The sequence below is a fragment of the Opisthocomus hoazin genome, chromosome 2, assembly GCF_030867145.1.
Source record: "Opisthocomus hoazin isolate bOpiHoa1 chromosome 2, bOpiHoa1.hap1, whole genome shotgun sequence".
Taxonomy (NCBI): domain Eukaryota; kingdom Metazoa; phylum Chordata; class Aves; order Opisthocomiformes; family Opisthocomidae; genus Opisthocomus; species Opisthocomus hoazin.
In genome coordinates, this window is record NC_134415.1 from 5,432,118 (window position 1) to 5,457,721 (window position 25,604).

A 25,604-nucleotide genomic window follows, 5' to 3' on the forward strand; every position below is an offset into this window, starting at 1 on the left:
TAAATCCAGCTACATTCATCACACAGTGCATTTAAGACTGTGAAATGACTGAACATTCAAAAATAACCCTAGTAAGTGTCCTTGGAAAATAATTGTATCAAATTATTAATCTTCACTAAGTAAATTGGTTTGACTTGTACTGCAGCTGCCTGCAGCAAATGTCTCTTTTACGAAGAAGTTCAAGGCTCCAGAGAAACGTAATTTGCATACCAATCTTTAAGTACTGCTATGACTAATTGTCTTTGGGAGAGGGGTGTAACTCTAGCAGTGTCTTCCTGAGGTACCACCTTGCTAGTAGGTGTTGGTGCTGTTAAAGATGTCCAGGATCCAAAAACAGTTGAGAAGTCTTCCTGGAGGAGGCAGATGGCAGAGAAGACACCTAGTAGCAGTAACTGAGGGTGGGAATAAATCATGAACTAGATTTTGCCTGCTCCCTGGAAGGCAATGACATAGGCTATGTAGGAAAACATAGGAAAACAGAGCCCCAGGAAGGGTGGGTGAAAATCTACCCAGGGATCGGAGAAAGGAGAGAAGCTACAGGGACTATAGCCACATCACCAGGTTAACAGCATGTGCAAGATATTTTTCATAGAATCATAGAATCGTAAGGGTTGGAAGGGACCTGAAAGATCATGTGGTTCCAGCCCCCCTGCCTTGCAGGGACATCTTCCACCAGACCAGGGTGCTCAGAGCTCCATCCAACCTGGCCTTGAGCACTGCCAGAGAGGGGGCAGCCACAGCTTCTCTGGGCAACCTGGGCCAGGGTTTCACCACCCTCACAGGGAAGAATTTCTTCCTAATATCTCATCTAAATCTGCCCTCTTTCAGTTTAGAGCCATTCCGCCTTGTCCTATCACTACACACCCTTGTGAAAAGCCCCTCTCCATCCTTCCTTTAGGCCCCGTTCAGCGACTGGCAGGCTGCTCTAAGGTCACCCCGGAGCCTTGTCTTCTCCAGGCTGAACAGCCCCAACTCATTATGCCTGTCCTCGTAGGAGAGGTGCTCCAGCCCTCGGATCACCTTTGTGGCCCTCCTCCGGCCCCGCTCCAACACATCCATGTCCTTCCTATGTTGGGGGCTCCAGAGCTGGATGCAGGACTCCAGGTGGGGTCTCAAGAGAGTGGAATAAAGGGGCAGAATCCCCTCCCTCGACATGCTGGCCACCCTACTCTTGATGCAGCCCAGAATACAGTTGGCTTTCTGGACTGCAAGCGCACATTGCCGGCTCATGTTGAGCTTCTCATCCACCAGTACCCCCAAGTCCTTCTCCTCAAAGCTGTTCTCGAACGACTGTCCATCCAGCCTGTACTTGTGTTTGCGATTGCCCCAACCCGCGTGCAGGACCTTGCACCTGGTGTTGTTGAACTTCATGCGGTTCACGCAGGCCCACCTCTCCAGCCTGTGAAGGTCCCTCTGAATGGCATCCCTTCCCTCCAGTGTATCAACCACACCACACAGCTTGGTGTCGTTGGCAAGCATTTTTTGGTGACCTGGTGGCTATACAGTCCTTACCTGTGGGAGAGGTAAGCTATTGCACAGTACAGCTTGTGAAGGAAGGCTGTGTCTACAGAGCAGCATGATTTCCTCTCTGCAGTGGGTAAGGAATCGTAGTCAGACGAGAATGTTCCTGCTGTAATTGTAGCAATCCTCTAATAAGGATGACCAGGGTGAAAATCAAGCCATGCAACCTTTTTTTCGGAGTAATGACTATAAATCCAACTCAAGATATTCTTATGTCAGTTAAGTCAGTTAAACATAATGTACTGGTTCCTCATTACTCCCCAAATAGATACCAGGCAGTGATACTAATCTGTAATTTCTTTGTTATATTTTGAGCATAAAGTGGAAGAGAATTTGGAAAAAGCAGTGAGCCACTGTGAGAAAAGACTCCTAAAATCAAAATTTCAACCTCGAGAACCTTACAAGGAAGATGGAGTCCAAGAAACCATGCTCAGTTAAAGCAGTGACAAAACCTCATGCTGGTCCTGAGGAGGTGGGTGGTCCAGACGAGGTCAGGGAGACCAGTTCAGAGCTCTGTGTAAGGGAAATGCAGGGAACCAGCATGTCCTCAGCTTACCAGCTGCAAAGGATGCTCTCATCTGCGACGGCAGGCGTCCCTGAGGAACATACAGTGGGGAAGGTGAAGAAAGATGCAGATGTTGTTGAAACTGGGAGAGTAATGCCACATTTCCATATTCTATTTGTGTAATCTCCTCCATGGACTAATCTTACGCATAAAGAGCTTTGAAAAAGCGGGTGACCCAAGTGAGGAAAAGTAAGTGGGCACTACAAGTGAACAAACGAGTGGTTTGACAGCATGCGGGTAGAATGGTTTGCAGAATAGCTGTTTTAAGCTTCAATAACTAAACTGGCATTCAGAAGGGTTTATCTTCTTTCTTTTTTACTAGACTCTCTGTTACAGAGCAACTTTGAAGGACTAATAGTTAAGTATCTGACAAATATCAATGTCACTTCAGAATTTAGTGAAGATTCAGTGTCTTTACCCACGGCAATTTCTGATTTACTTCATGAAATTAAGCAGACTAGGGTAAGACACATGAAGCACTGTCAGATTTACAGTGGTAGCTGAATTTCCATGAACATTCTGCTGCTTTCAGCACACATAGCTTTGCCAAAAAACAATCTCAGCAAAGCAGTGCTCGCCTAGCAGGAATTTTTTTTTTTTTTTTTTTAGAAAAGAACATGAAAAAAGATTCATTTTCTTTGTCCCTTTTTTGAGAAAGCAGACTGTGACGGAGAAGGCTGATACCCTGATGTCAGAGAATGTGTCTGTTCAAATCCAGGCCAACGTGCTGGTGCGTGATCTCTGTATAGTTCCGGTAGCTGGTCAATGCTCTGACTGAAACACAGCGGTGATACTCCAGAGAAACAACAACTGTCTGAGCAGTGACAGAATGGTTACAAAGACTGAAGTGATCGCTACAAGCAGGCTCTGCTGATTTCAGAAGGGTAATCCCCGAGCAAAACTACTAGGAACTGTTCCAAGGTCTGAGGACGGGACACCCTGGCCATGAAGTCCCAATGAGCAGCAAGTAACTCCATACCACAGGACAACGTGCTGTGATAAACTGAGGTACAACAAGAAACTGTGGCTTTACAACTTGTACATTGGGTTTAATCCATAGGTTGGCGCTGTCAGGAAGAAGAGAATGCAATAGCCGGGGCGCTGCTGGCAGCTCTCCGCAGCGATGATTCCTTCAGTGATCCTCCATGGAGCAATGACACAGTGTACATGGAAGAGCGATGTTCTGGCTTGTGAGTCAGCTGCAGCTGGTCACCAGCATTGCTTTAATGCCTCTCAGACCACATCATCTCCCCCTCAAAAAAGGATCGGAGTAGGATTCGAGCACGTAAGAATGTTTTTGCGTGTTTTCTTAAGATAACGGCAAAAGGCTTTTTAAAGAAAATTTCAAACTTAGTTTGAAGTGTAATCAACCCAACACACAACAAGGTCCCCAAACTGTGAAAAAGTAAGGGAGTTTGTTAGGGCATGCCCATCTGAATGAAAGTAACAGGCACTAACCAAATTATCTAAGGTATACCAAAGCATAAAACAAAGAGAGAACAGAAATCTGACATAAAACCTGATTGGTATTTTTTTTCATTTTTCTAAAATTATTTTCAGTGTCATATACAGGGAACTTCCAAAAATGCGTGTCAGTTTATAGCTTTCTCCTTCTCACATTACCAAGAAGTCTGATTTTTATCTTGACAATGCTCTTTGGAAATGTTTCTCTCTCGAATCCTGAATGTATATGTGGAGAAAAACTGGCATGCAAATAAACCATTTCTGACAGAGGATCACAAACGTTTTTTCCAGATGTCTTTTAAATATGATATTTCTAACAACATTACAAGCTATTTAGACACTACAGCTTCTGGAGTTGGTAGCTTCCAGTGGTGCATCTTGGAATAGAAATTCAGAATGTGCCGAGCCAGCAGTCATTGAGGTGCCCTGAAAGGACTATTTGATGGGCCAAATCCTGAGAGCTGGGAAGTGTTTATAGGGTTCATTCGCTGCTGCAGATGTTCAATTACCCTCAAGAGCAAAGCCTACTCATTTTATGATGGCTGAACTTTCAGCCTTCGCTTGGAAAAAGAAATTATCTCCTACGGGGTAACAGATGTCAAACAGAAGGTATTTTTGAGATTAACAATTATTTTTGTTAATGAAAATAGTCTCTCTAGCTTTCTTCTTCTCTGTCCCCTCACATATTTTCAATATTGCTCCCTTTAGGATAAGACTTTGGACTTCTGAAAGACTTCTTTGCAGGAGCTAATTGGGAACTGGTCTTTCTCTTGGCTATATGGATTGAACAGAGTGGGTAAATTCTCCAAATTTAATAGTGACTAACAGCCATCTGCCATACTCTGACTAACATTATCTCATTTTTGTGGGAAGATGTGATTCCATTTCAGATCCTTAAGCAATTCAAATCACCCTATACAGAAGTTGTTTTGCCTTTTCAGCCTCTTTTTTTTTTTTTTTTCCCCCTCTGGAGAGAAGTGGAATCCCCTAAAAATGCGATTGAGTGGGCTGCTTCTGACCAAAACATAAATGAATCTGTTTGGTATCTGATGAAACGCAACAGTGTCAGTCTAAACTTACTGTGCTAACCTGTACTGCTTTGCAAGGACTAGCCATCTCAATGGGATTATAATTGTCTGACAAGTTACTAGCACAAAAAAAAAAGAGGTAATCTCTTACGAGAGGGTTTAGCATAGGTTGCTCATGGATTGCAGCCTATTTAGATGACACTGATCAATGTGTATTGGCAACTGTCAGGCGTGTTTCCTGGTGGTTTCAAAGGGCATTTTAGAAAAAGATGCTAAAACCAAAAATGCATTTCAGCGTAGAAAAGGAAAGTGGTGGTAGGTGGCAAAGATAAACAACTCAAAGAACTGGTTTTAGGCATTGGGGTTCTTCTACCCACCTATGGGCTATGTTTTCTTTCTCCAAGAAGAGGTATTCATAATGTTAGTGTATCTTTGGGGCTGCTTTTCAATAGCATCTTATTTTATGATGGTATTATTCCAAAGTTTAATGGTTTATTAATAACATAGACAAGTAGTTAGAACTAATCCGTAATTATCAGAGATTTATTATCAGTTATTAAAGTTTGTAGTGTTTATGATATTACCACTCTAATTTAGATATGATTTGTATAATAATGTAATAATTATGATATTACCACTCTAATTCTGTGTTGGAAAAGTGAATTTACAAGCTGATACACACAAAGAATGAGCAAATTGTGCAGCTGAAGGACCCTCCAGTTTGAGCTGCAACGGGAAGAAGATATGCTGGTGTAGCCTGCAGAGCAAACAGAAAGCCATGCACTCCGGTAGGCAGGCAGCTGGCTCGGCAGCTGAAGCCTCCTTCTAGGAAGGCCTTAAGAAGGTGAACCTGGAAATCTGCAGACCAGGGGTGATAAAGCAAGGATGGCCATAGCAGAGCAAATGCTGTGCAAGACAGCAAACGAGGAGCCAGCCTGGATGGGAGCCTGTTCTCTAGCTGCCTCCTTCATGTGTTGCCACAGCATGGCTTTCTCTGAAAAACCTTTTATGTTTTTCCTGAACAAATAGGATAATATAATATATAAGAATGAACAAATAGGACAAGACCTAAAATTATCATTTACAGCAGTGTTGTAGATGGCAGAAGTGCGGGTATGTTTTGACATGTTGTCTGCATAGCAAGGAGTGAACGTGTTATCACAGACCTGACTGTGAGTTGTAGGTCCTGAGAAGCAAAGTTTCTGTCACTAGCTGTGGGTGTCATGCCCTGCAAACTTAGTGATCCTGTAGTGTGTTTTAATAGAATTAACTAGCTAAACAAAGAGCCTCCAGATGCTACCCTACTCCCAGTCCCAGGGACTTTCCAGGTTCCACTCCCATGTTTAGCAAAAGCTGAGCATGATTTACACTGTGGGGGACACAGACTGTTGTAGAGCAGTGGCTTAATCACTGCAGCCTTTAGCAGCACTCCCAGGAGGCTCTGCCTTACCGGATCAGGTCTTGCTGTGAAGCGTGTGAATGGGGTCAGCCCTTCAAAAGGCGTGTTTCAAAACCACGTGGTTTTCAATGGAAAAATAAGTGCAGCATTAGGGCGCTCTGATTTTTAAGAGACAGCACAGTTCTGTGCTTCTGGCCTACTGGATATAGCTTCTGCTCCGTGAACACACCGGAGATGGAGCCAGGGCTTTTTCAGGCTGTTGCAGCATACTCTATGGACCCTCCATAAATTATTGATGTAACAGCTAATCTTTCATGCATGCATGAGCAACACACCTTATCCTTCCCTTTGGAGCTCAGGTGAGAGTTGTTCATAATACAGCTTTTGCTAAAAATGTACTGTGCATGCGCAGAACGTGGTTTTCAAAGGCTCTTAAGACAAACAAATCAAAAGCGTTCATCACTGAAACACTCAAATTTCTCTGCTAAATTTTAAATTTCAGCCCGCACCTGCTTCAGTGTTAGAAGTGTCAAAAATCACCTCTGCCATTTATATTATGAGAGAAAGATATTTGTTCCCTTTCTCTCACTTGAAAACAGCAACTTCATTTTTTCCTTGAGCTTTGAGTTAGCATCAGATCTGGACAATGTCAAATATCAATTCAAGAAACAGAGGGTTCAAACACTGTTAAGAAGTTGAAAACCAGAAAGCAAAAAGGAAATATCTAGACAAGCGCTGTTCATTGTTGTCAACATCCCATATGCTGTAAATACCTGGTGAGTTTAAAAGCAAAAAACTCTACCTGTCACCAGTGTTACTTCCAACAGGAGAACTGCAGGGAGGAGGAGAAAGAGCACCACAATGTCCTACGTGGAGTAAATATATCACGCAGGCAGTAAGGGCAAATGAAGCCCTTCAGAGCTGCTTTTCCCCATGCCGTGCAGCCAGGCACGTAACAGAAGCCTTCACTGCAGAGCGTGGAGAGCGGTGTAACATGGCCGGTTGTGGCTGTATAGATTTCTTCCCTGCAAAGCAGAGCATCCCGTGGTGGTGTGCTGAAAAACAGCCTGATCTGTGATCTCTCCCAGGGAAGGGACAACTCCTCCCTGCCTCTCCTCAGGGCCTTGGGAGGAAATCGTATGCTGGCTGCAAGTCATTGCTGTTTTTAGTCTCAGCGAAGCCTTTTTCCCAAGTTTTCCTGGCCACCTGAGGCAGCGCAATGACAGAAGAGGGAACTGGAGCCTATTGACCTCATGCTGGATGCACAAATCAACTCCGACTGTACAGATTCCTATTCGGAAGGCATGGAGCTGGAAGACAGTTTGAAATTCAGATTCTGACCTGCACTTGCAGAACAGGGGATTAGAAAAGAAAAATTTTGTAACCTGATTAAATGTTATTCCGTCTCGACGTATTTGTGCTGTGGAAGGACCAGGCACACACCACGTCTTAGGTCTACAAACTCTGTGAAATCAATAGGAAGTGAGGAAGCTTAGGTAGAAGATAGAAAAGTCAACATTCTGTTGGATCTGGGCCAAGGGTTGACAGTGTAAAATACTGTGCAAAGCTGGCAGAAGACCCTTCCTCAAAGAGCTTGATGTCTAACTATGAAGAGTAAGTTGCTGAGAAGTAGCAGGACTTCCCACTACAGGTGCAAGGCCTCACTTTTCCTATCCTAGAAAGTTTTAAATCCCACCATATTTCATGTAGGTTTAGCAGAACTGCTCAAACTAGCCCCCAGTCCTGTTCTCGTAGCATGTGTGTCTTCTGTGAGAAATTACCACCTCCTGAAACACACGAGGGAGCAGTACAAGAAAAGCCCTGGCACATTTCTAGCTATCTTTAAACACCATAAAGGGAAGTGATTAAAGGACGAGAGATAGAAACCTATGATTTGCCATCTCTCAGTGGTTCGTTTTCTCAACAAGAGCTCTTCAGACAGGCCACAGTTTATTTATGGGAGCTACAGAACCACCAAAGCAGGCAAATGTGAAGCTGAAGTGGTCTTCCTCAGCAGTCTAACCAAGAAAGTAAATAAGGGCCCAATCCCACTCCCAGCAGAGATCATGCTGATCTAGGCAACGGGATGATGGTATCTTTGGCTGCAGTGGAAGCAGGACGAGGTTTGAAAACGTGCGGAGCGAATCCAAATGACCCTGTGGTGCTGACGCTGCTCAGCATGCTCTGCTATGTGTGGTGTGATCCAACGTGCGTCTTCCTCAAAATATTTTATCGCTCGGTTGAAAGATAATATAAGGACTCACCCACTGACAGTTGGCCATCAGGGCTGCAAGGGAAGCGTGCAAGGCTTCAGTCACCTCTTGCACAGGAGGAGAGGCTCAGGCCTAGCATAGTCTTAAACTTGAAGGCTGGCAGGGTCAGAAGGAGCATACAGAAGGCCTCATTGCTATCGCAATAAAACGAGAAAACTTCAAGGAAAAAAACCTCAAATATTTTCTCTGTAGGCAAATCAAAAGTGGATCCACAGGTTGCCATGGACACAAAAGTCCATTTACTCTAGTAGTGCTTTCTAGCAGCTAAACACAAGTATAAGCAATTAAGGAGAAAACACAGCTATGTTTATAATGTTCCACGAGGTTTATATAATTAGATCTTTCAACTGCAAACCACCGCTGGTGGCCTTTTTCTCAACTGTTCATAAAAACCCAGTTGGCTGATGAGGCCATTTTTAGAACTGCTTGTGCTGTCTCTGCCTCTCTGCAATAATTTGGGATCAAGTGACTACTAGCACTTCACGCATGACAATTTCCACAATCCAGAACTCTCATTTCAGGTTATGGTAGTACAGCTAGCAGCTGGTATGGCGGGTCTGAGAGGAGCACATGCAAAGCTATGTCTTAGACCATAAGGCAAGCCAAAACCCTAGGCACACAGCCCTGTGCGGGAGCCTCGATCGTCCTGTCTCAGAAAATGACCTCATCCTCTAATGTATGCATGAAGGACTAAAGCAGTCTCTCCACTTGCAGGAGAGTCAGAAGAGCAGCTTGTCTTTGTACAGGCAAGGCTGAAAGCGGGGAAACTTCCACCAACAAAAGGGGCACATGTGTGTGGTGGGAGATTCCATCTTTAAAACGTCATGTTGGAAGGGTCGGTCCTGCCTCTCTCTGTTGGTGTTGTAGTGGTCTCCTTCCAGAGTTCTTGTGTCCGGCATTCCCTTGAAAAAGAAGCAAAGTTGAAGTTCTAACATCTGGCGTGCCATTAAGTAGGAAGGTCCTGGCAGCATGCCTCAGCCAGCTGCAACGGGAGCCAGCTCTTGCACTGAAGTGAGCAAGAGTTGGAAGAAACTGGTTTTGCTGTAACCAGCAGAGAAGTCTGGGTGGACTTCTTCAGTCTCTGGACTGTTTCCATTAATATTTTTACTGGGAGCTCATCCTGATAAACCTCCTTGTTCTGTCCTGGAATTCAGAGAACATCCCACTGCTGTGTTTTACTGAAAAATAACAAGTTTAAAGACATTTCAGTGTCCATGGACACTCTCGTAGAACCTGGATGCTGGGGTCAAATATACATCATCTGGATGGAGAGATCCATCCATCCACAAATCAAAAGTTTATTTCAATGGCTGTAGTACAAAGAAACCGTCAACATCTTTGCAGGTTTTTTTTCAGTCTTAAAAACTATTGTGCGAGAAGGTCAATGCGGGGCATCGCTATTTTTTGTTTCATGGGGACTGCATATAAAACAGACAATATTTGTGCAGAGTAGTCTGTGGTTTTCTTTGTACCAACCCAGCAAACTGTATTCATGAGGTTCCAGCTGGTCATTCATCATTACCAGCAAGAAAAATTCTGCCTTCCCATCAGGGTATTCCAAAGACACAGGGTGGCAGCGATGCGATTGAAAGGATGGTTTGGCCTACAGAGCTACAATTCCCCGTGAGCAGGGAGAAGAAACGAACCCAGTGTGATGCCCGAGTTACAGGCTGATTTGACAGAGCTTGAAGTAAAAAAAAAAATTAAAAAAAAAATCCATTTGTATATAAACTTGGTAATTTTTTTCAATATAATCAATAAGACAGGAGATTTTTCAAAGTAGAAATATGTCTTACATCTCACCCTTCAAATTACACTGGGCCTTTCTGTTTGATAAGGACGCACAGGACGTGGATTCTTTTCTCTGGATTTGGCTGCGCTACATAGAACTTTGAAGTGTCAGTGAAATCATTGCAATTTAAAAATATCTGAATAGAACATAAGATTGGTCTTTTAAATACCTGCACGGTCCAGCTTTTATCATATTCAGGATTGTGCTAGAGTCCGTAAGAATCATCATCAGGACATTAATCTTTGTTTTTAAAGGAGAAAAACATTCAGTATTATAAAATTTGTAAAATTGGTAGCACTAACATATCTTCAGATCAACCTACACTGAAATTTTGCTTCAAAAAATGCAAATAATATGCCCCCCCCCCAGTTGCATACAATCAATCCACAGAATCCGATTACTGTTTATTTTGAAAGCACTGCTGTGAAAGGGTAGGCTTGATAGCTGCTATCGCTGTCGGCAAGAAGGGAGGCAGGGACTGCCTTCTTAATGAGTGTTTGTACAGTAACCAGCACTGTGGGGTGCCGATAGTAATAATAATAATTCTTGATCAGAGATTTCAAACATCCCTGTAACATCAGACGGACCGCTCTGACTGCTGCACAACCAGGGGCTTCAGCTGCGGTAGGAAACCCTTGGAATACTCCAGGGATACTTCCGAATCGTATTTAACTAACCCAGTCAGGGCACGGGTATTTGCACTTCCTGCGTTTCTCTCGTATTGCCACCGTATTGCTTTTAAACCAGAGGTGATACTGGAAGATTGGTTACTTCACAGCGTACTTGCCTGAGAAACCAAGCCGCACACCGCAGACACACTCAGTGCTGGACCCAGCAACGGGCAGGAGCATGAGCCCGGGCCCACGCAGAGCCTCCCTGGGGCCTGAGCCCTCTGCTCCAGCACCCTCCCTGCTTTGCTTCAAGGACCTCCCGAGCGCTGGGACTTCTTTTGGGGTAGCAGCCTCGAGGCCATGACTTCCATGTCCCTCCTTGCACAGCGCGAAGCCACCACGAGTCGGTGTGACCCCGGCCATGCCGCCGAGGCCCCAACCCACCCAGTCCCTACCACCACACCCTGGGGAGGACCTGGGGGCTGCGAGGAAGGGAGAAGAAGGGGTTGGGGTGTCCCTCAGCCAACTCTCTGCCCACGGGAACCCTTATAGAATTATAGAATCATAGAATTATAGAATCATAGAATGGTTTGGGTTGGAAGGGACCTTAAACACCATCTGGTTCCAAACCCCCTGCCTTGAGCAGGGACATCTTCCACCAGACCAGGGTGCTCAGAGCTCCATCCAACCTGGCCTTGAACACTGCCAGGGAGTGGACAGCCACAGCTTCTCTGGGCAACCTAGGCCAGTGTTTCACCACCCTCATGGGGAAGAATTTCTTCCTAATATGTCATCTAAATCTGCCCTCTTTCAGTTTAGAGCCATTCCGCCTTGTCCTATCACTACACACCCTTGTGAAAAGCCCCTTTCCATCCTTCCTGTCGGCCCCTTCAGGTACCGGCAGGCTGCTCTAAGGTCACCCCGGAGCCTTCTCTTCTCCAGGCTGAACAGCCCCAACTCCCTCAGCCTGTCCTCGTAGGAGAGGTACTCCAGCCCTCCAGCCTCCTTCGTGGCCCTCCTCTGGCCCCGCTCCAACACATCCATGTCCTTCCTATGTTGGGGACTCCAGAGCTGGATGCAGGACTCCAGGTGGGGTCTCACGAGAGCGGAGTAAAAGGGCAGAATCACATCCCTCAACCTGCTGGCCACGCTTGTCTTGATGCAGCCCAGGATACGGTTGGCTTTCTGAACTGCAAGCACACATTGCTGGCTCATGTTCAGTTTCTCATCCACCAGTACCCCCAAGTCCTTCTGCTCAGGTCTGTTCTCGAGCTATTCTCCGCCCAGCCTGTACTTGTGTTTGCGATTGCCCCGACCCACATGCAGGACCTTGCACCTGGTGTTGTTGAACTTCATGGGGTTCACACAGGTCCATCTCCCCAGCCTGTGAAGGTCCCTCTGAATGGCATCCCTTCCCTCCAGCGTGTCAACCACACCACACAGCTTGGTGTCTTCAGCAAACTTGCTGAGGGTGCACTCAGTCCCACTGTCCATGTCGCCGACAAAGATATTGAACAGCACCGGCCCCAGTACCGACCCCTGAGGCACACCACTCCTCACTGGTCTCCACCTGGACATGGAACCCTTCACCCCCTTCACCGCACACCGGGCGCTACCGCCGGGGCCCGCGGGCAGCAGCGCTGCTCCCTCTGCTTCAGCACCGCGGGACAGCGGACAGCTCCCGCCGGGGGCCGCGGGCAGCGGGGGGCAGCGCACAGCTTCAGCACCACGGGACGGCGGACAGCTCCCGCCAGGGCCGGGGCCCGGGGCCGGGGGCCGACGGACGGGGCCGGTGGACGGGTGACAGGCGACGAGGGACGGGTGACAGGCGACGAGGGACGGGTGACAGGCGACGAGGGGCGGGTGACAGGCGACGAGGGGGGGGACCCCCCCTCCCGTTGACCGAGGCCCCGCCGCAACCGGCGCTGTGGTTTTAAATGGGCGGGGCGGCCGGCGGGTGGGCGGGGAGGGCGGCGGCGCCCATATAACCCCACCTCCCGGTCGCGGAGTGCCGCGGCAATTGGCTGGATGTGGTACTTGGAGATGTTGAGCTGGCTCCTTCCCCCCATGTCCCTGCACACGCACAGGGGCGGGTGGTGCGGGCGGGAGCGGGAGGCAGGGCTCAGCCCCGGTGGTGGCGGCGGAGGTGGCGGGGCTTCCCCCGCTCCCTGCCTGCCCCCCGCCGCCGTGCCCGAGCCGCTCCTGCTGCTGGGCTGCTGCCTGCGGCCGCAGGACCCGGCCGAGCCGGGCCGAGGGGAGCGCGGGCGGCTGCTGGCGGCGGCCGAGATGATGGCGGAGGGCGGCGGCGGGCCGGCGAGGCGGAAGGCTCTGTCGCTACTGGAGGCGGCCCGCTCCCGCTACGAGAGCCTCCAGATCTCCGACGACGTCTTCGGGGAGTCGGGCCAGGACAGCAGCGGGAACCCCTTCTACAGCACCTCGGCCGAATCGCGCTCCCCCGCCTCTTCCCAGGACGAGGAGGAGGAGGAGGAAGGGGGCCGGCGGGGCAGGGCGGCCCGGCGCCGAGCCCTCAGGGCGGCGGTCACCCCGGCGGAGCGGCGGCGGCGGCGGCAGGGCGGCGGCGGCCCCATGGAGGAGGAGGAAGAGGAGGAGGAGGAAGCGGAGAAGGGGGGTTGGACCCGGTCGCTGCGAGACGTCCCACCCCCTCGCTTCAAGGATGGCAGCGGTACGGAGGGGGAGGGGGGTTGGTCCCCGGATCGCGGCTCTAGGGCCTGGGCCTCCAGCCCGGTGCCCTCCCGGGGGGAGGAAGGCCGCGGGTGCTTAGTCACGGGCACCCCCGGCCCCGGGGATCCCCGCTTAGTCACGGGCACTCCCGGCCCCGGGGATCCCCGCGGGGAGCCGGCGGGCTCCTCGGCCCCGCGTACCGGGATGGGCCGTGCGGGGGACCCCCGGCTGGGAACGGGGCTGGGGGGGGAGGGGGGGTCCCTGGGGGCTGCGAGGTCGTCCGTGCAGCCCTCCCGCACCTCAGCCCTTTTCGAGTGACTTTTGGGCAGGGTGAGGAGCGGGAGAGCGACCTGACACGACGTTGATGCTCAGCGCCAGGTCTCCACGGGCTGGCTGGCGTCGCAGGTCGCGCCGCTGGTTTTTCCTACGCGTATCTACAAAGTACCTGTCCACAGGCCTCAACAACCGAGTTGGCTGCGTGGCAGCGAGGCGTTGCTCAAAGAGATTAATGGTTATGAAGAGCTGGGGTGTGAAACCCCCACCCTCCATTTCCATCTCGGGACAGGATGTGGTGGTTGCCGTCATCCTCAGCTGAGCTGAACGCTTGCCCGTCTTCGGGTTGCTTGTCTTCACTGTTTGGTGGTTTGTTTGTGTGTTTTTTTTTTTGTGGGGTGTTGAATTCCTTTATCTTGCTATGAAAAGATCAATACAGAAGGGTGCTGCTGGAGTTGGTGTAGCGTGCCGAAATTTGTGCAGCGGGACGGGTGGAAACCCCTTTGAGGAAGGAGCTTGGGATGGGAGAGTAAGGTGGAGCTGGCTCTGGAGCCCGGGGAAAGTTCTGTCGTGCTTCTGACAGATGTGCAATTAGAAGTTGTGTCTACCTCCAGAAACAGCTAGACACTATAAAATATTGAAATATCGAGCTGATGTGCCTCTTCAAAGAAGTCTGCAAGATTTATTGATGATTCTTATTCATAAGCATAGCTAAGATCAGGTTCAGGACTAAAGGCTTCGTGGTGTGATGCTGTTTCAGCATCAATTATCACTTAATTTCCCTGCCTTTGCTGGCTTACTCCTTCCTATCATTATTTCATAGTAATATCCATTTTAACATAGACAGAATTGGGATTAGTGTTTTAATGCAGCTTTGGAAAAGAATTAAGGTGATGACCTGTTCATTCAAGAATTCATATTTCCCTTGAAATGAAGGAATCTGATTTATGGTTGTCAGAAATAGATGCAGATGTCTCTTGAGGACGCTGTACGGATATTGCTGTGGATATTTCCTTCTAGTGATAGATGGAGAAGAGGTTGCTGCTGCCCTTTCTTTCTGTTGATCGTGATGATAGATGCTGTATGCTGTTCACCGCGTGGTGATTTGGTTTGGCTGGAGCTGGGTTAGAGTCGTGCTTTGATGTGTGTCAAACATGTACCCTCTGTCATGTTTTTTTTGGACCACTCAGATTCTAACTAAGCTCCTCTAATTCTAGTTTGTAGATCAACTGATTTTAGGCCACACGTATATCATAACTGGAATCGCACCAAGCATACTTGTACTGGCACCATTGTCACTTCATTGAACACTGTTCTGACCCAAGTTCAGGTCCATACCTGCTGAGAATGAGGTCTCCCCAGAGGTGAAAGCAGCTGACCCTTGTGGTGACAGCACATCTTTCGGTCACTAAAGGAGTACAAGCAAGAAATGCAGGGTCAGTCATGGAGCACTAACAAAACCGTACTCTCAGTTCAAATGTGTTGGCTGTAAGAATCCTTTCCTTCTAGGCTCTGAGCTTAGAAGGAAGAGGATTTCATGAGACTGAGATAAAACTTATCTTAGGGTAGCACCAGAACTTTTGAGTGCAGCCTTTTGGTCAAAATCTCAAGAGAAGAATCCAAGTGGCAGTACCTGACATCATCTGATGCCAGAAGACAAATGTGCCTGTGGACAGAAGTCTCGAGAGACTTCAGCTGCGTCAATGCTGGAAATAAATCTTTGAATCAGACTGGGATCAAATCTAGTGTCAAGCTGCTTGGTTTGGGAGACTGCCCCTTCATGAAAGGGAAGATGCAGAGGAGAAAAAGGTGTAAGTTAGTTAAAGAGAAGGAGTTAAAGCTGCCAAGAAGATACTGAAGAGCCACTTAAAAAAATCTCGTAGTCTTTTTAGTTAGAAGTAGAAAATACTGTCACTTACTTTTTTTCTTTTTTTGAATAAAATTACTTGATACTGCCTTTCCCTTCCCACCCTCCCTGTTAAACTGATGTCTTAAAGTATTGTATCCATCCCTAGAATTAGTCCTGAGCGCAGACAGGCTAACTGATACTTCATCTCAAAAATATACCAGTGGCCCAGATGTGCAGGGGGCTGTGTTGGATGGTTCAGTACGGCCTCAGTCTGCAGGCAGTCACTGCGTGTGCTCGTCGTGACGCCCGCCTTGCCCGGGTGGCAGGTTCTGACAAGCTGGGAGACGTCTGGATTGACGTCTGTGTCAGGAGAGAGGTGACTGGATGGCATCGCTACGCAACACTGTGCTGCTTGTGTCCCTGGCTTTTGTTTTCTGCCCCTTGTTCGGGGATCTCCAGTTACTGTTGTTTCTGTTCCATTTAATAAAAACAGTGGGTGCTTAGACTCCTTGGAAGGGAGATGAAAAAAACCCAAATATGAATAGCTTTAGCTTACTTCCTTTGTGGAAATCCAAAATAGCTGTTAACTTTAACACAGAGGTTAGAACAGATGGCTTGCTGGCACTTGGTGTTGCTTCCAGTTAAGCTACTCTGCAAAATCATTCTCTTCAGCTGCTGAGAAAAATCCCAACCATTTTGTAGTGCCCTGATTTTTAAGCTGATAACTAGTGGCACTGCATAGTTCTGATTAAAATAGGTCGAGGAAACAAGGGAGCTCGAGTGCCTGTCACAAATAGCAAAACAGTAACGTGAGTTCTAAGGTACTGGAATGGGAGGTCTTGGAGGCAGCTGCTGGAATGCCTTCCCTTCCCAAAGAGCACCTGGCTGCAGCAGGTCCGTGGGTAGGGCAGCACGTGTGTTGGGAGGGAGGATGGCATCCACGATCAGATGTTGGATCCAGGCACGTTTTGGCCTCTCCTCGCTCATTCTCTCCAAGCCTGGCTGTGAAGGGGAAGCAGAATTGATTTGTTAGGAAGTGAACCTTGAAATAGATAGACTTCTAGGAAAGCAGGTCTGACCTCTGCCCAAATGGCACTTTAATTCTGGAAGGAGGGATAGCTGGGGCTCCTATGACTTCCCTGCTTCTGAGGGCAGGACAGAGCTAGATGTGGAGAGAGTAAGAGAACAAATTGATGCTAGGATAGGGGAAGCGTAATTGAAATGGAGAGAGTAAGCGAGCAACTATTATCACTTTAGTGACAAGCTGGTAAGTGCCAGTAACTCAACGCAGACCCTTGCTTTCTGGTCGCTCCTGCCTCAGGCTTAATCGGTGTGCTCTTCCTTCCTTCAGAAGTGGATGGTGCCTTCCCTTGCTAGCTCAGTAACCTGGCCGGGAAACGTTCCATAACACATAGAGGAACTAATGGTTCTGGTCTTGCTTCATGGAGAGTCTTAGAAGATGCAAATAGCCTGGTGTTGCTGCAGCTTGATGTTGCTGAATCGGGGTAGCTGGCGTTCTCTTCCTGGGGTCCAATGGTTCTTGTATCCGTATAGATCAGCAACCAGAAAATTGGACTTCAGATGTAAGAGCACATCCTATTGTTAGGAATAATGGTTTAGGGCGCAGCAATAGCAACGAAGTCTGAGCAAAAGTTAATGCTGAAGTCCTCAAAGCTACAGCCAATTGGTGCTGCTGTCGTCTTCATTTTCAATGCCCTCCAAATGCTATTCTTAAGCCTAGACCTGAAGACAAAACATTAAGAATGTTCCTTGCTGAAAGAGCACGACAGCTCCTCTTCAAGTTGCATTTAGAGAGTGTAACTATCTTTTTATGGATTTCCAGAGTATTTCTCTGAAAGACTATGTGTGCTGGAAGTTACTGTCTTTGAGGAATACGCTCCAGTAGAACAGCGTGCTCCCAGGGAGAATTTGCATAGACCATGTCTAGCCATCAGGCTGTCCTTGTCACCTCAAACTACTTTAAATATTCATTTAAACCTTTCTTTGTTTTGTTTTAAATGAGAATGTTCTTTCCCAGAAAGACTGGGTTATGGGAAACAGTCGTTTATTCCATCGTGGCTGCTACATGAGAGACGGCCTTCTGCACAAGGGAGGTTATGTTGTCTGAGAGATGAACGGAGTCTGCGAGCAGGATGCCAGCGTGTTCCAGCTAAAGTCAAGGAAGCAAGGCACAGCTTGAAATTCCAGATTGTGACCACCCTCTCAGTGAAAAAGGTTTTTCTTATGTTCAATCACAAGCGTCTGTTTGCATGCCAGCTGATAAGACTTCACTCTTGATTGGATTTTTTTTCAGTAGTGTTATTTTATGAATGTTAAACAAGAAAAATGAATTTAGTTCCTTCAAGTTCATCTCCAGTGAACCACGCAGTACAATATATATTGATATAGCACGGAGTTGGTCATTTGGCCTGTGTTCTAAGTAGAAGTAGCAGAGCTAAACTATTCAGTTAAAGTTAAATAATCAAAGGAGAGCAAAGCGATACAGGTCAGGGGAGAAAGGCTTTTAGCCGTTCTTTGAATGGCTGTAGTTGTAACTAGGCAGAGAGTTGTAGGAAGTCTTTGCAGAGTGTAGGGGGAGATCACCCAATGCATGAAATCTTCCCAAAAGTGTGGGAAGGCCGATGGGAAGGCAGCATTCCAGCAGCCTGGAACCTGGAGGAAGAGCTCTCAGGTCAGGCTGGGCCATAAGAGAGAGCCACATACGTGCCATAGTCTAACGGTGGCGGTGATCTTGGTTTAGATCCTGAATTGAAGGCTTCAATCTGATTAGACTGAGGTCAATACTTACAGATTCCAGAGGTGGAAGAAAAGCTATGAAAGCTCCTTAGTCACTTATGGAAGACTCTGCTTCAGAAATATCTGGGCCAAATTCTCTCGTCGTAAGTGGATAAAGCGCTGCTGATGTGACTTGTTTTTGCTTACTTACGCCACCAGAGGAATTAGTTGCTTTTGACTTGCATAACTGTGGAAAATACCAGAAAAAAAATTGCCTGTCTATATAATCTGTTCTTGCATTTGAAGTAGAAATTACTTCTATCTTCCTAGAAGAGTTGTGATGCTGTCATTACAATAAATGCATCACAAAGATGTACACTACCACTTTGCAGATCCTTTATAGGATGACTTAAGGCTTTGAAGTTTTGCTAAATAAGTGTATTATGCAAAGGCTTAATATCTCATATGTCTTAGGAAATCTAAATGTGCTTCTCAGGTGGTTTTAGAGCACATTTTCCTGCTTCCATCATCATTGAAGTGATGCAAGTGCATGACATGACAGCCTTATTGATTCTAAAATTTAGTGCAGCTTAGCTGTCTGTGTTCCCTGCCTGCTTTTACCCATAGCTCTGCTGTTGAACATGCATTTGGGGAATAACCTAGTGTTGATAAACTTCATGGAAAAAACTCTGTTCTTCTCTGCTTCTATACAGAGAATCAGTTTTGGTCAGTACTCGAGACGTGAAAATCTATAAGCACTGCAAATCAAGGTCTTCTCCATAGACACCGACTAGCCTTTTACAAAGAAGACGTATATTTACTCCTAGATCTGTTACTGCATCAGATGAGTCTTTTCCCCTTGCAGCTATTGATGGGGTCATTTAAAAGGAGTAGATTAGTTCCTACAGCTGCTCATGTCCTTTTGTCAGCATCACCGAAACTGTACAGCAAACAGGTTCCTTGTCTGCGTACCTCCAAGTCAACCTGGAGAGGAAATCAGGCTTTCTGCTGCGACTAATGAGGATGCGGAGAGTGGAGTTGACTTGCTAATTCTGTAAAGACTGCTAGGCCACGGGAAGCTGTCCTGGATGCCATAAACTAAAAAGAAGCTGGAAATTTCTCTTAGGTGTGCTTGTTCATGTAGGTGTTTTGTTTGCCTCCCATGCTCAAGTTTCCAAAGTTTTGGGGCAGATGGATTTAGCAGTTTGGAAATACCAGGTGCTTCCCAAAGGGAAGGTAATCATGGATACAGCTACACATCTTATCTAGAGGTTAGTGGAATGTAATCCCTAAAACACCTCATTCTTCCAAATACTGCCAAAGATTGGGCATGTTATTAGAAAACAGAACAGGTGGACTCGAGAGGAATGCATGGCTAGGACAAATGCAGGAGAACCCTAGCATTTGACATCTCACCTCCTTGTGGCAAGGCGTCCTTTCTCAGAGCTTATCCAAGCTCCCCCTGCATATTCCTTAAAGAACAGGATGTTAATCCGTCCCTGGCTCTATCTGAAAAGAACAGACATGTAACCGAGTGGGTCTTTTAAAAACAAAGCCAGAGCTCGTTGACTGAGGGACTGCAGGGAAATAGGCTTGGAAGGCTCTTTAGCTTATTTTGGCTCTGTATGAATTACTCCTGGATTATCTCCTGATTTTCTGTGAAGACAACTGGTATTAATGGCACATGATAGAAAACAGGCTTTCAATTCTGCTTTCTTGGACAGTGTGAGGGATTCACATGACCTGTGTTGACAAACTATATTTGCCATGAAGAAGGACAAAGAACAAAACCGAACAACTTCTATTCAGCGAGCAATACAAAGCTATGGCTGTGCAGCTGAACACTGGGCAAACTGCGGTGTTGTTGATGAGGCACACTGTAAGGATGGAAAAATCATGTCGGAGAGGGATGTGCAGGAGACTCTGAAGTGATGAATATCGTGTGTGTCTGTACGGATGGGGGGAATTAGCTGCTTGTTGGACAGGAAGATTACTGGACTGAGATCAAAGATACAGCAAGCCCATCAGTGTGCACAATTGGAAGTGTTATTTCTAGTGAAGAAAAAGCAGAGAAAAGACTCAAAGCAGCTGCTGTTATAACTGTGATTCATTTCTGATTACATATGGCAGAGAGGTGGGTGTGGATGAAAGATTAAAATGGAGCAAAAAATGAGAGTATCTTTCTTTTTTTAAGTGACTTAGGAAAGTCACTGTTGTGGAAAGTCTGACTATCCAGTGCGTATAGTCAGCTCTGCCGCCTTTTTAGAAAGGTAGGTGCTGGGTAACTCCCTGGTGGGTAGCGCTTGTAGGTGTGCTGTCTGGGGTCAGCACGTAGCTGTGGGCGTGTGGCCATTCCCATCGATGTCGCGGTGCCGTCTGCTGCTGGATGCGACCTGCCGATACAGGGCTTGGGCAACGGCAATCTTGTCAGTTCACGCCCTGAAAAACTGCTTTGGAGAGGTTATATGTGTTGAAGCTCACACAAGTGTGCACTTATGGCATTTGGGAGGGGGGTCTAGTTTTAGTTATTCTGCCCCAATACAGGGGAAACAGCTCAACTGGACTGCGAGGCAGGAGGTGGCCAGCCTTCGCTGGAGGGTGGGTAGGTGTTCGTAAACCTTCACTTGCTGCAACAGCCTGGTGAAAACCTTTGATTTGGGGCAAAGGATTCTCAAGAGCTTGAAAAATATAAGATGCTCTTACGTCTGTCACGCTGGATATGTTGCATTATGAATATAAATGCATGTGTGGATATAAAGTCTGATTTAACCTTTCAAAGGGCTTCTAGCTTGCTGGACTGTATCCCTGAACAGGATCACTAAATGAGAAGACCTCCTTAAACTGAAGAATTATCCTCATTTCTAGGCCATCATAGTTATTCCTTACTTATGAACTTGTCCTGTTATGTAGTTATTGGTTGGTTTGAGATGCAGTAAAATACAAAGTCTGAAGGTTTATACTCGTGGGATCTGCATTAATTCCCTCTTGACGTTGGCTTTGACATTAGAAGAAATTAAGCACAAAGATTTCAAGTGCCTTTGAGTGTTCTATAGCTATTTGCATGGTGCTAACATTGCTGCAAATAGTCTCAGTCCTCTTTTTTAAGGGTAAGGAAAGGAGGCGGCTTTAAGCATATCACGAATACCCCCCCACTGGGAGAAGAGTGATGGGTTTTCTACTAAATGACATCCTGCTCTTTCCACTTGACAGGGTTGTACTTGATAAATAAGGAATGACCCTCTCAAAAAAGGCCTTTCTTCATCTAGTTCTGTACTACTGGGTAATGACTCACACTTAAACTGACATCAGGGATGGTCTAAATGAGCTCGTCAAAGCTCTGCAGCAGCCCCCTGTCACCGAGCCCCATGGGGTCCCTGTGGGCTGGGCGCTGTGAGGGCTTCCTGGAGTGGTTCCTCGGAGCAGGGCTTGGCAGCCAAGGCTGGTCCCACCACCCAGCCGAGATGTTTGCAGCCGAGGGCACTGAGGGTAACCTTCCCGATGGCTCTGGGCTCTCCTTACCCTGTCCCTACAGCTTGGGCTGTTGGTAGCCGTCCTTCCCTCAGCCTTGGAGAGCCTGGCTGTTGCCACGGAGCAGCTGGGAGATAGCTCTGTCTTCTTGTTGCCTTTCTATTTCGTAATTGCCTTGCAAGCTCCTTTTGGTTCAAATCACCTTTGGTGCTTATTTCTTACATATGAAACAAGGTACCAGGTTGTGCATAGGTAGGAGCTCTCTGTGGAGGCCCACCACAGTCCTGTGTTCCCCATCAGACTTAACTCCTTGTTTTCTATGCTTAATTAGAGGCAAATTGTCGAGGCAGGAACCATCTCTGCATTACTAGCTCCAAGTTTCATGTTGCGCTTTGCTGTATCTGTTGCAACAAATCTTGCAGAGATTAAAATACGTAGCGGGGGGAGAAGCAGGCAGGTGCAGAAACATCTGACTGATTAAATGCCATCTAGTCTCTGCCAGGTAGCCTCACTAAAGTCGTCATTACTGCAAATGTCTGTTTCTGTCTCCATTTGAACTCCATAAGGTCTGGCCCAATATCTCCAAAAATGTGTTGCATAAAGATCTGGCAAAAGCTTAAATGTTCTGATGGAAGATTTTTTCTTTTTTTTAAATGAGAATTTGAAACCGCCTTCCTGGATGGAGGTGGACTTACTGAATTTGTTTATTAAACTTTTAGATAACATAAAATTGAGAGTGATTCCGTGTATGCTGGAGCACAGGCTGAGAATTTGCAAGGTTCTTGATGGCCTGAAATAGCCCAGGAGGGGAAAAAAGGACACGGTGCAAGGGAGAAATGCTTAGTGTGAAGGCAGCGGTGACTAACAGCAGAGGTGGAAAATGGAGGGGAAGGGGAAGAACCGTTTAGGTGGAAAAGGAACTGGAGGTTGAAGCTGAACACCAGACAAATGTGACTCAGTGTCATGGTGTCGTGAAAAGGCAAATGTCCTCCCCAGATACTTAAACAGAGTGTACAGGACGTGCGATGAGACTGGCTTGCCGTTTAGGAGAGATAGTCTGGGTCACCAAACCAGATAAGAAGCAAATAGTCAAAGGTGAAGATAAAGGACTGAGAAGCAGAAAATCTACTAACTGGGCCATCTTTCAATATTCTGCTTTTAAGTTAAGTGGCCACGTGGATAAGTAAGGGGTATTATAGGAAAGGGAATTATCTCCCTTATCTGCTCTGACAACTGAATATAAGAAATAACAGATATAAATTGAATTGATGGATAATTAAATTGAACATGATTTACTGATAGAAATTCTCAAACAGACAATGTGGTGCTGCAGAAGACATGAGGTGTGTCGCTGGAGACCTAAGAATGAGTTGTGCTAACCTGTTGTAAGGGACTGACACCCAGCACGTGTGCTGAATGGGGACAGAGGCCTCATCTAAAGGACATCCTGAGGCCCCTTCCAGCACCGTTCTCCTCTGGTTTGGATTGGTTATGATAAATGCAAATGCTAGGGAAGCTGCTGAGAGGCAAGTTGTATGTTGGAGTGCTATGTGAAACACTTGCTACTTGCATCTCCCGTGTCAGCTCTGGGAGTAGGGAGAAAGGTACATAGCTTGTGGAAAGGGGCTACGTGCTCGCAGAAGGCTTCCTGATCTGTTAAGGTGAAACTCCCTCCTTCCCAGGCATCCTTGACAGTTACTCAGGGTATTGTTCTCACCTTCACTTCTATGGTAATGGGTTGTGTGTCCATGAATCTTGTATCTCTACTCAAATGACTAATTTTGAGCCTCCTTCTGTGTGTTAAAAATGCTAATCTTCTCATGCCAGGGATGCCTGATACAACACTACCCAAATACTTGTGAGATCAGCAATGCCACACTTTGGAGGCACTTAGTTACTGCACCATCAGCGGTGCCTAGGTTTATGCTTGCCTTCGTCCATGACTCTTTTTGAGGTATGAAGAGCCTCCTTGCAGCTGAGTCCTAGCACAAACCTCTGTAGACCATGAGGGTGGATACATGGAGGAAGACAAGTGCAGGTCTGGAATAGGTTCAGCTAAGTCACAGACCAGATGCCTGCAATAACTCATGACCATGTAACAGATGTCTTGGCAAGAAAGGACAACAGAATGTCTGCTCTGTGTTTCTCCAGTTCATAGGCAGGGTATCAGAAGCTTGTTTCTTCTCTTAGAATGCTTTGGGAGCACTGCAAAATTGTTTCATCTTGCAAAGAATACTGTTGGCACTTAGGTCTTTTTTCCTAATATCTACCTCAAGGTTAAGAGATTTGCTTTTTTTTTGCCCTTTTTTTTTTTTTTTTTTTCCTAGGCTAAAAAAGAGAAAGTAACAGGTTTCTTCACAATCTTCGCTTGCAAGAATACACCCCTATTTCTTCTAGGAGTAGTTCTCTGTCTTTCCCAGCTTAGGATCAACTTTTATTGGCAAATTGCACAGGCTTACAAGTAAGGTCTTGTAGTTCCTTGTCCAAAGGTACTAGTATGTCACTATCTCCACTAAAGGTAACTAAAAGCCTGCCTAATGCTACCTAGAAAATGACTGGTTTGGAAGTCAGTTGTGCATCACTTTTCTGCCAAATACGAGGTTGTCTCTGATTTGAGCAGATAGTTGGAGAAAAATCTTTTATTATTGGTCTGTAAGATTTACTTTGGCCAACAAATCCAATTACTATCTAGTAGGATAATCAGCCCAGCATTGCCCATTAGTGTCTTGATCATACACTTGGTTCTAGTTCCATGTTGTAGTAAAAAATGAACCAACCTCTTTCCCAAAGTGACCTAACTTTACCCAGAAAACTCCTCTCAGTCCAGGATCTGCGTCAAGAGGAGACATGAATACTCTTACTCATCCCTGTTGCTGCCAATTAACAAGTACCTAGCTAGAAACAGAACAGATGAATTCAGCTATCCTGTGAGCAAAATCTTAGAAGTTTACCCATTAAAAATGTTTCTAAGGTACTCTGTCTGTGATACAAATGTTCTGCATTTGTCTTTATGTCCTTGATTAGTCTTTCCTCCAAAATCTATTCTGTCTTTGAGGAGTACTGAGATCAGAGTAATAAGTCTAAAGTCGCCAAGTCTCTTATTTCTCTTTGAAAGTCTTTGTTTTATCAGCTTAATGTGTTACCTTGAGCTTGGATTCACTTAGGTTCTTGTTACGGGGCTGCTAGTATTTGAGGATTAGAAATAAAAATATACACTGAACTGCAAGATTTTAATTTTTTATGTATTTGTCTCTGCCACAGGTATTGCAGCTTCTGGTGTCCCATCCTCAGACTCATGAAACGAACCTCATTAGTTGCTTTGAAAACAAAAGCAAAATGCTTAGCCTGACAGCTGAAGCATGCCCGGGTTATCACGAATCTCTGTGTCCTCAAAATTGCACTGGCCTCACTTCCTCCTCCTTCCCCTTCATCCCCATTTTATTTGGTTAAAGAGCATTTTGGATCTTTCTGTACAAGGCATAGCTGTTTCTGGTTGACAGGGGTGGGAGTATAGCCAGAAGCACCCAATCCTACAGTCCCACTAGACTGGCGTAAATGCAAACCATGCTGAGCTCTGTTAAGTGCAGATCATAGTGCAAGCACCTCCTGGCTTTCTGGGGCAGACGGTGGGTGTAAAATATTCAGCTATGGATATTTTTGAATTGGTACTGAATACAAAATTGTTCTAGGAATACGAAATAGACTGGACGCAGTTCATGCTGTTGTTGAGATTGTACCAGTTTTTAACTTTTTTTCTTTCCTTTTCGACGGTTGGCTATCGCTTCCCTGAATCAATGAAAAGAAACTAAGTGAGCATTAGTTTCTTTCTAAAAGCAGCCATTTGTATTGTATGCTGAAGCAGAAACATTTGATAGCATTTTATGGGCAGATATTGCAGCTGAGAGAGTGAAATGTTAAAATACAAACTGTGCCTTTTCTCCAG

General features: G+C 46.4%; 1 protein-coding gene across 1 annotated transcript in view; it reads left to right on the forward strand.

Annotated features, from left to right (window-relative positions):
- Positions 1 to 12,648: 12,648 nt before the first annotated feature.
- The window catches only part of PGBD5 (piggyBac transposable element derived 5), a 75,424-nt gene continuing 62,468 nt past the window's right edge, over positions 12,649 to 25,604 (forward strand). The window contains exon 1 of the mRNA XM_075412079.1: positions 12,649 to 13,336. Within this exon, the coding sequence (XP_075268194.1) occupies positions 12,682 to 13,336 (655 nt within the window). The 5' untranslated portion in view covers positions 12,649 to 12,681. The remainder of the gene's footprint in view (positions 13,337 to 25,604) is intronic.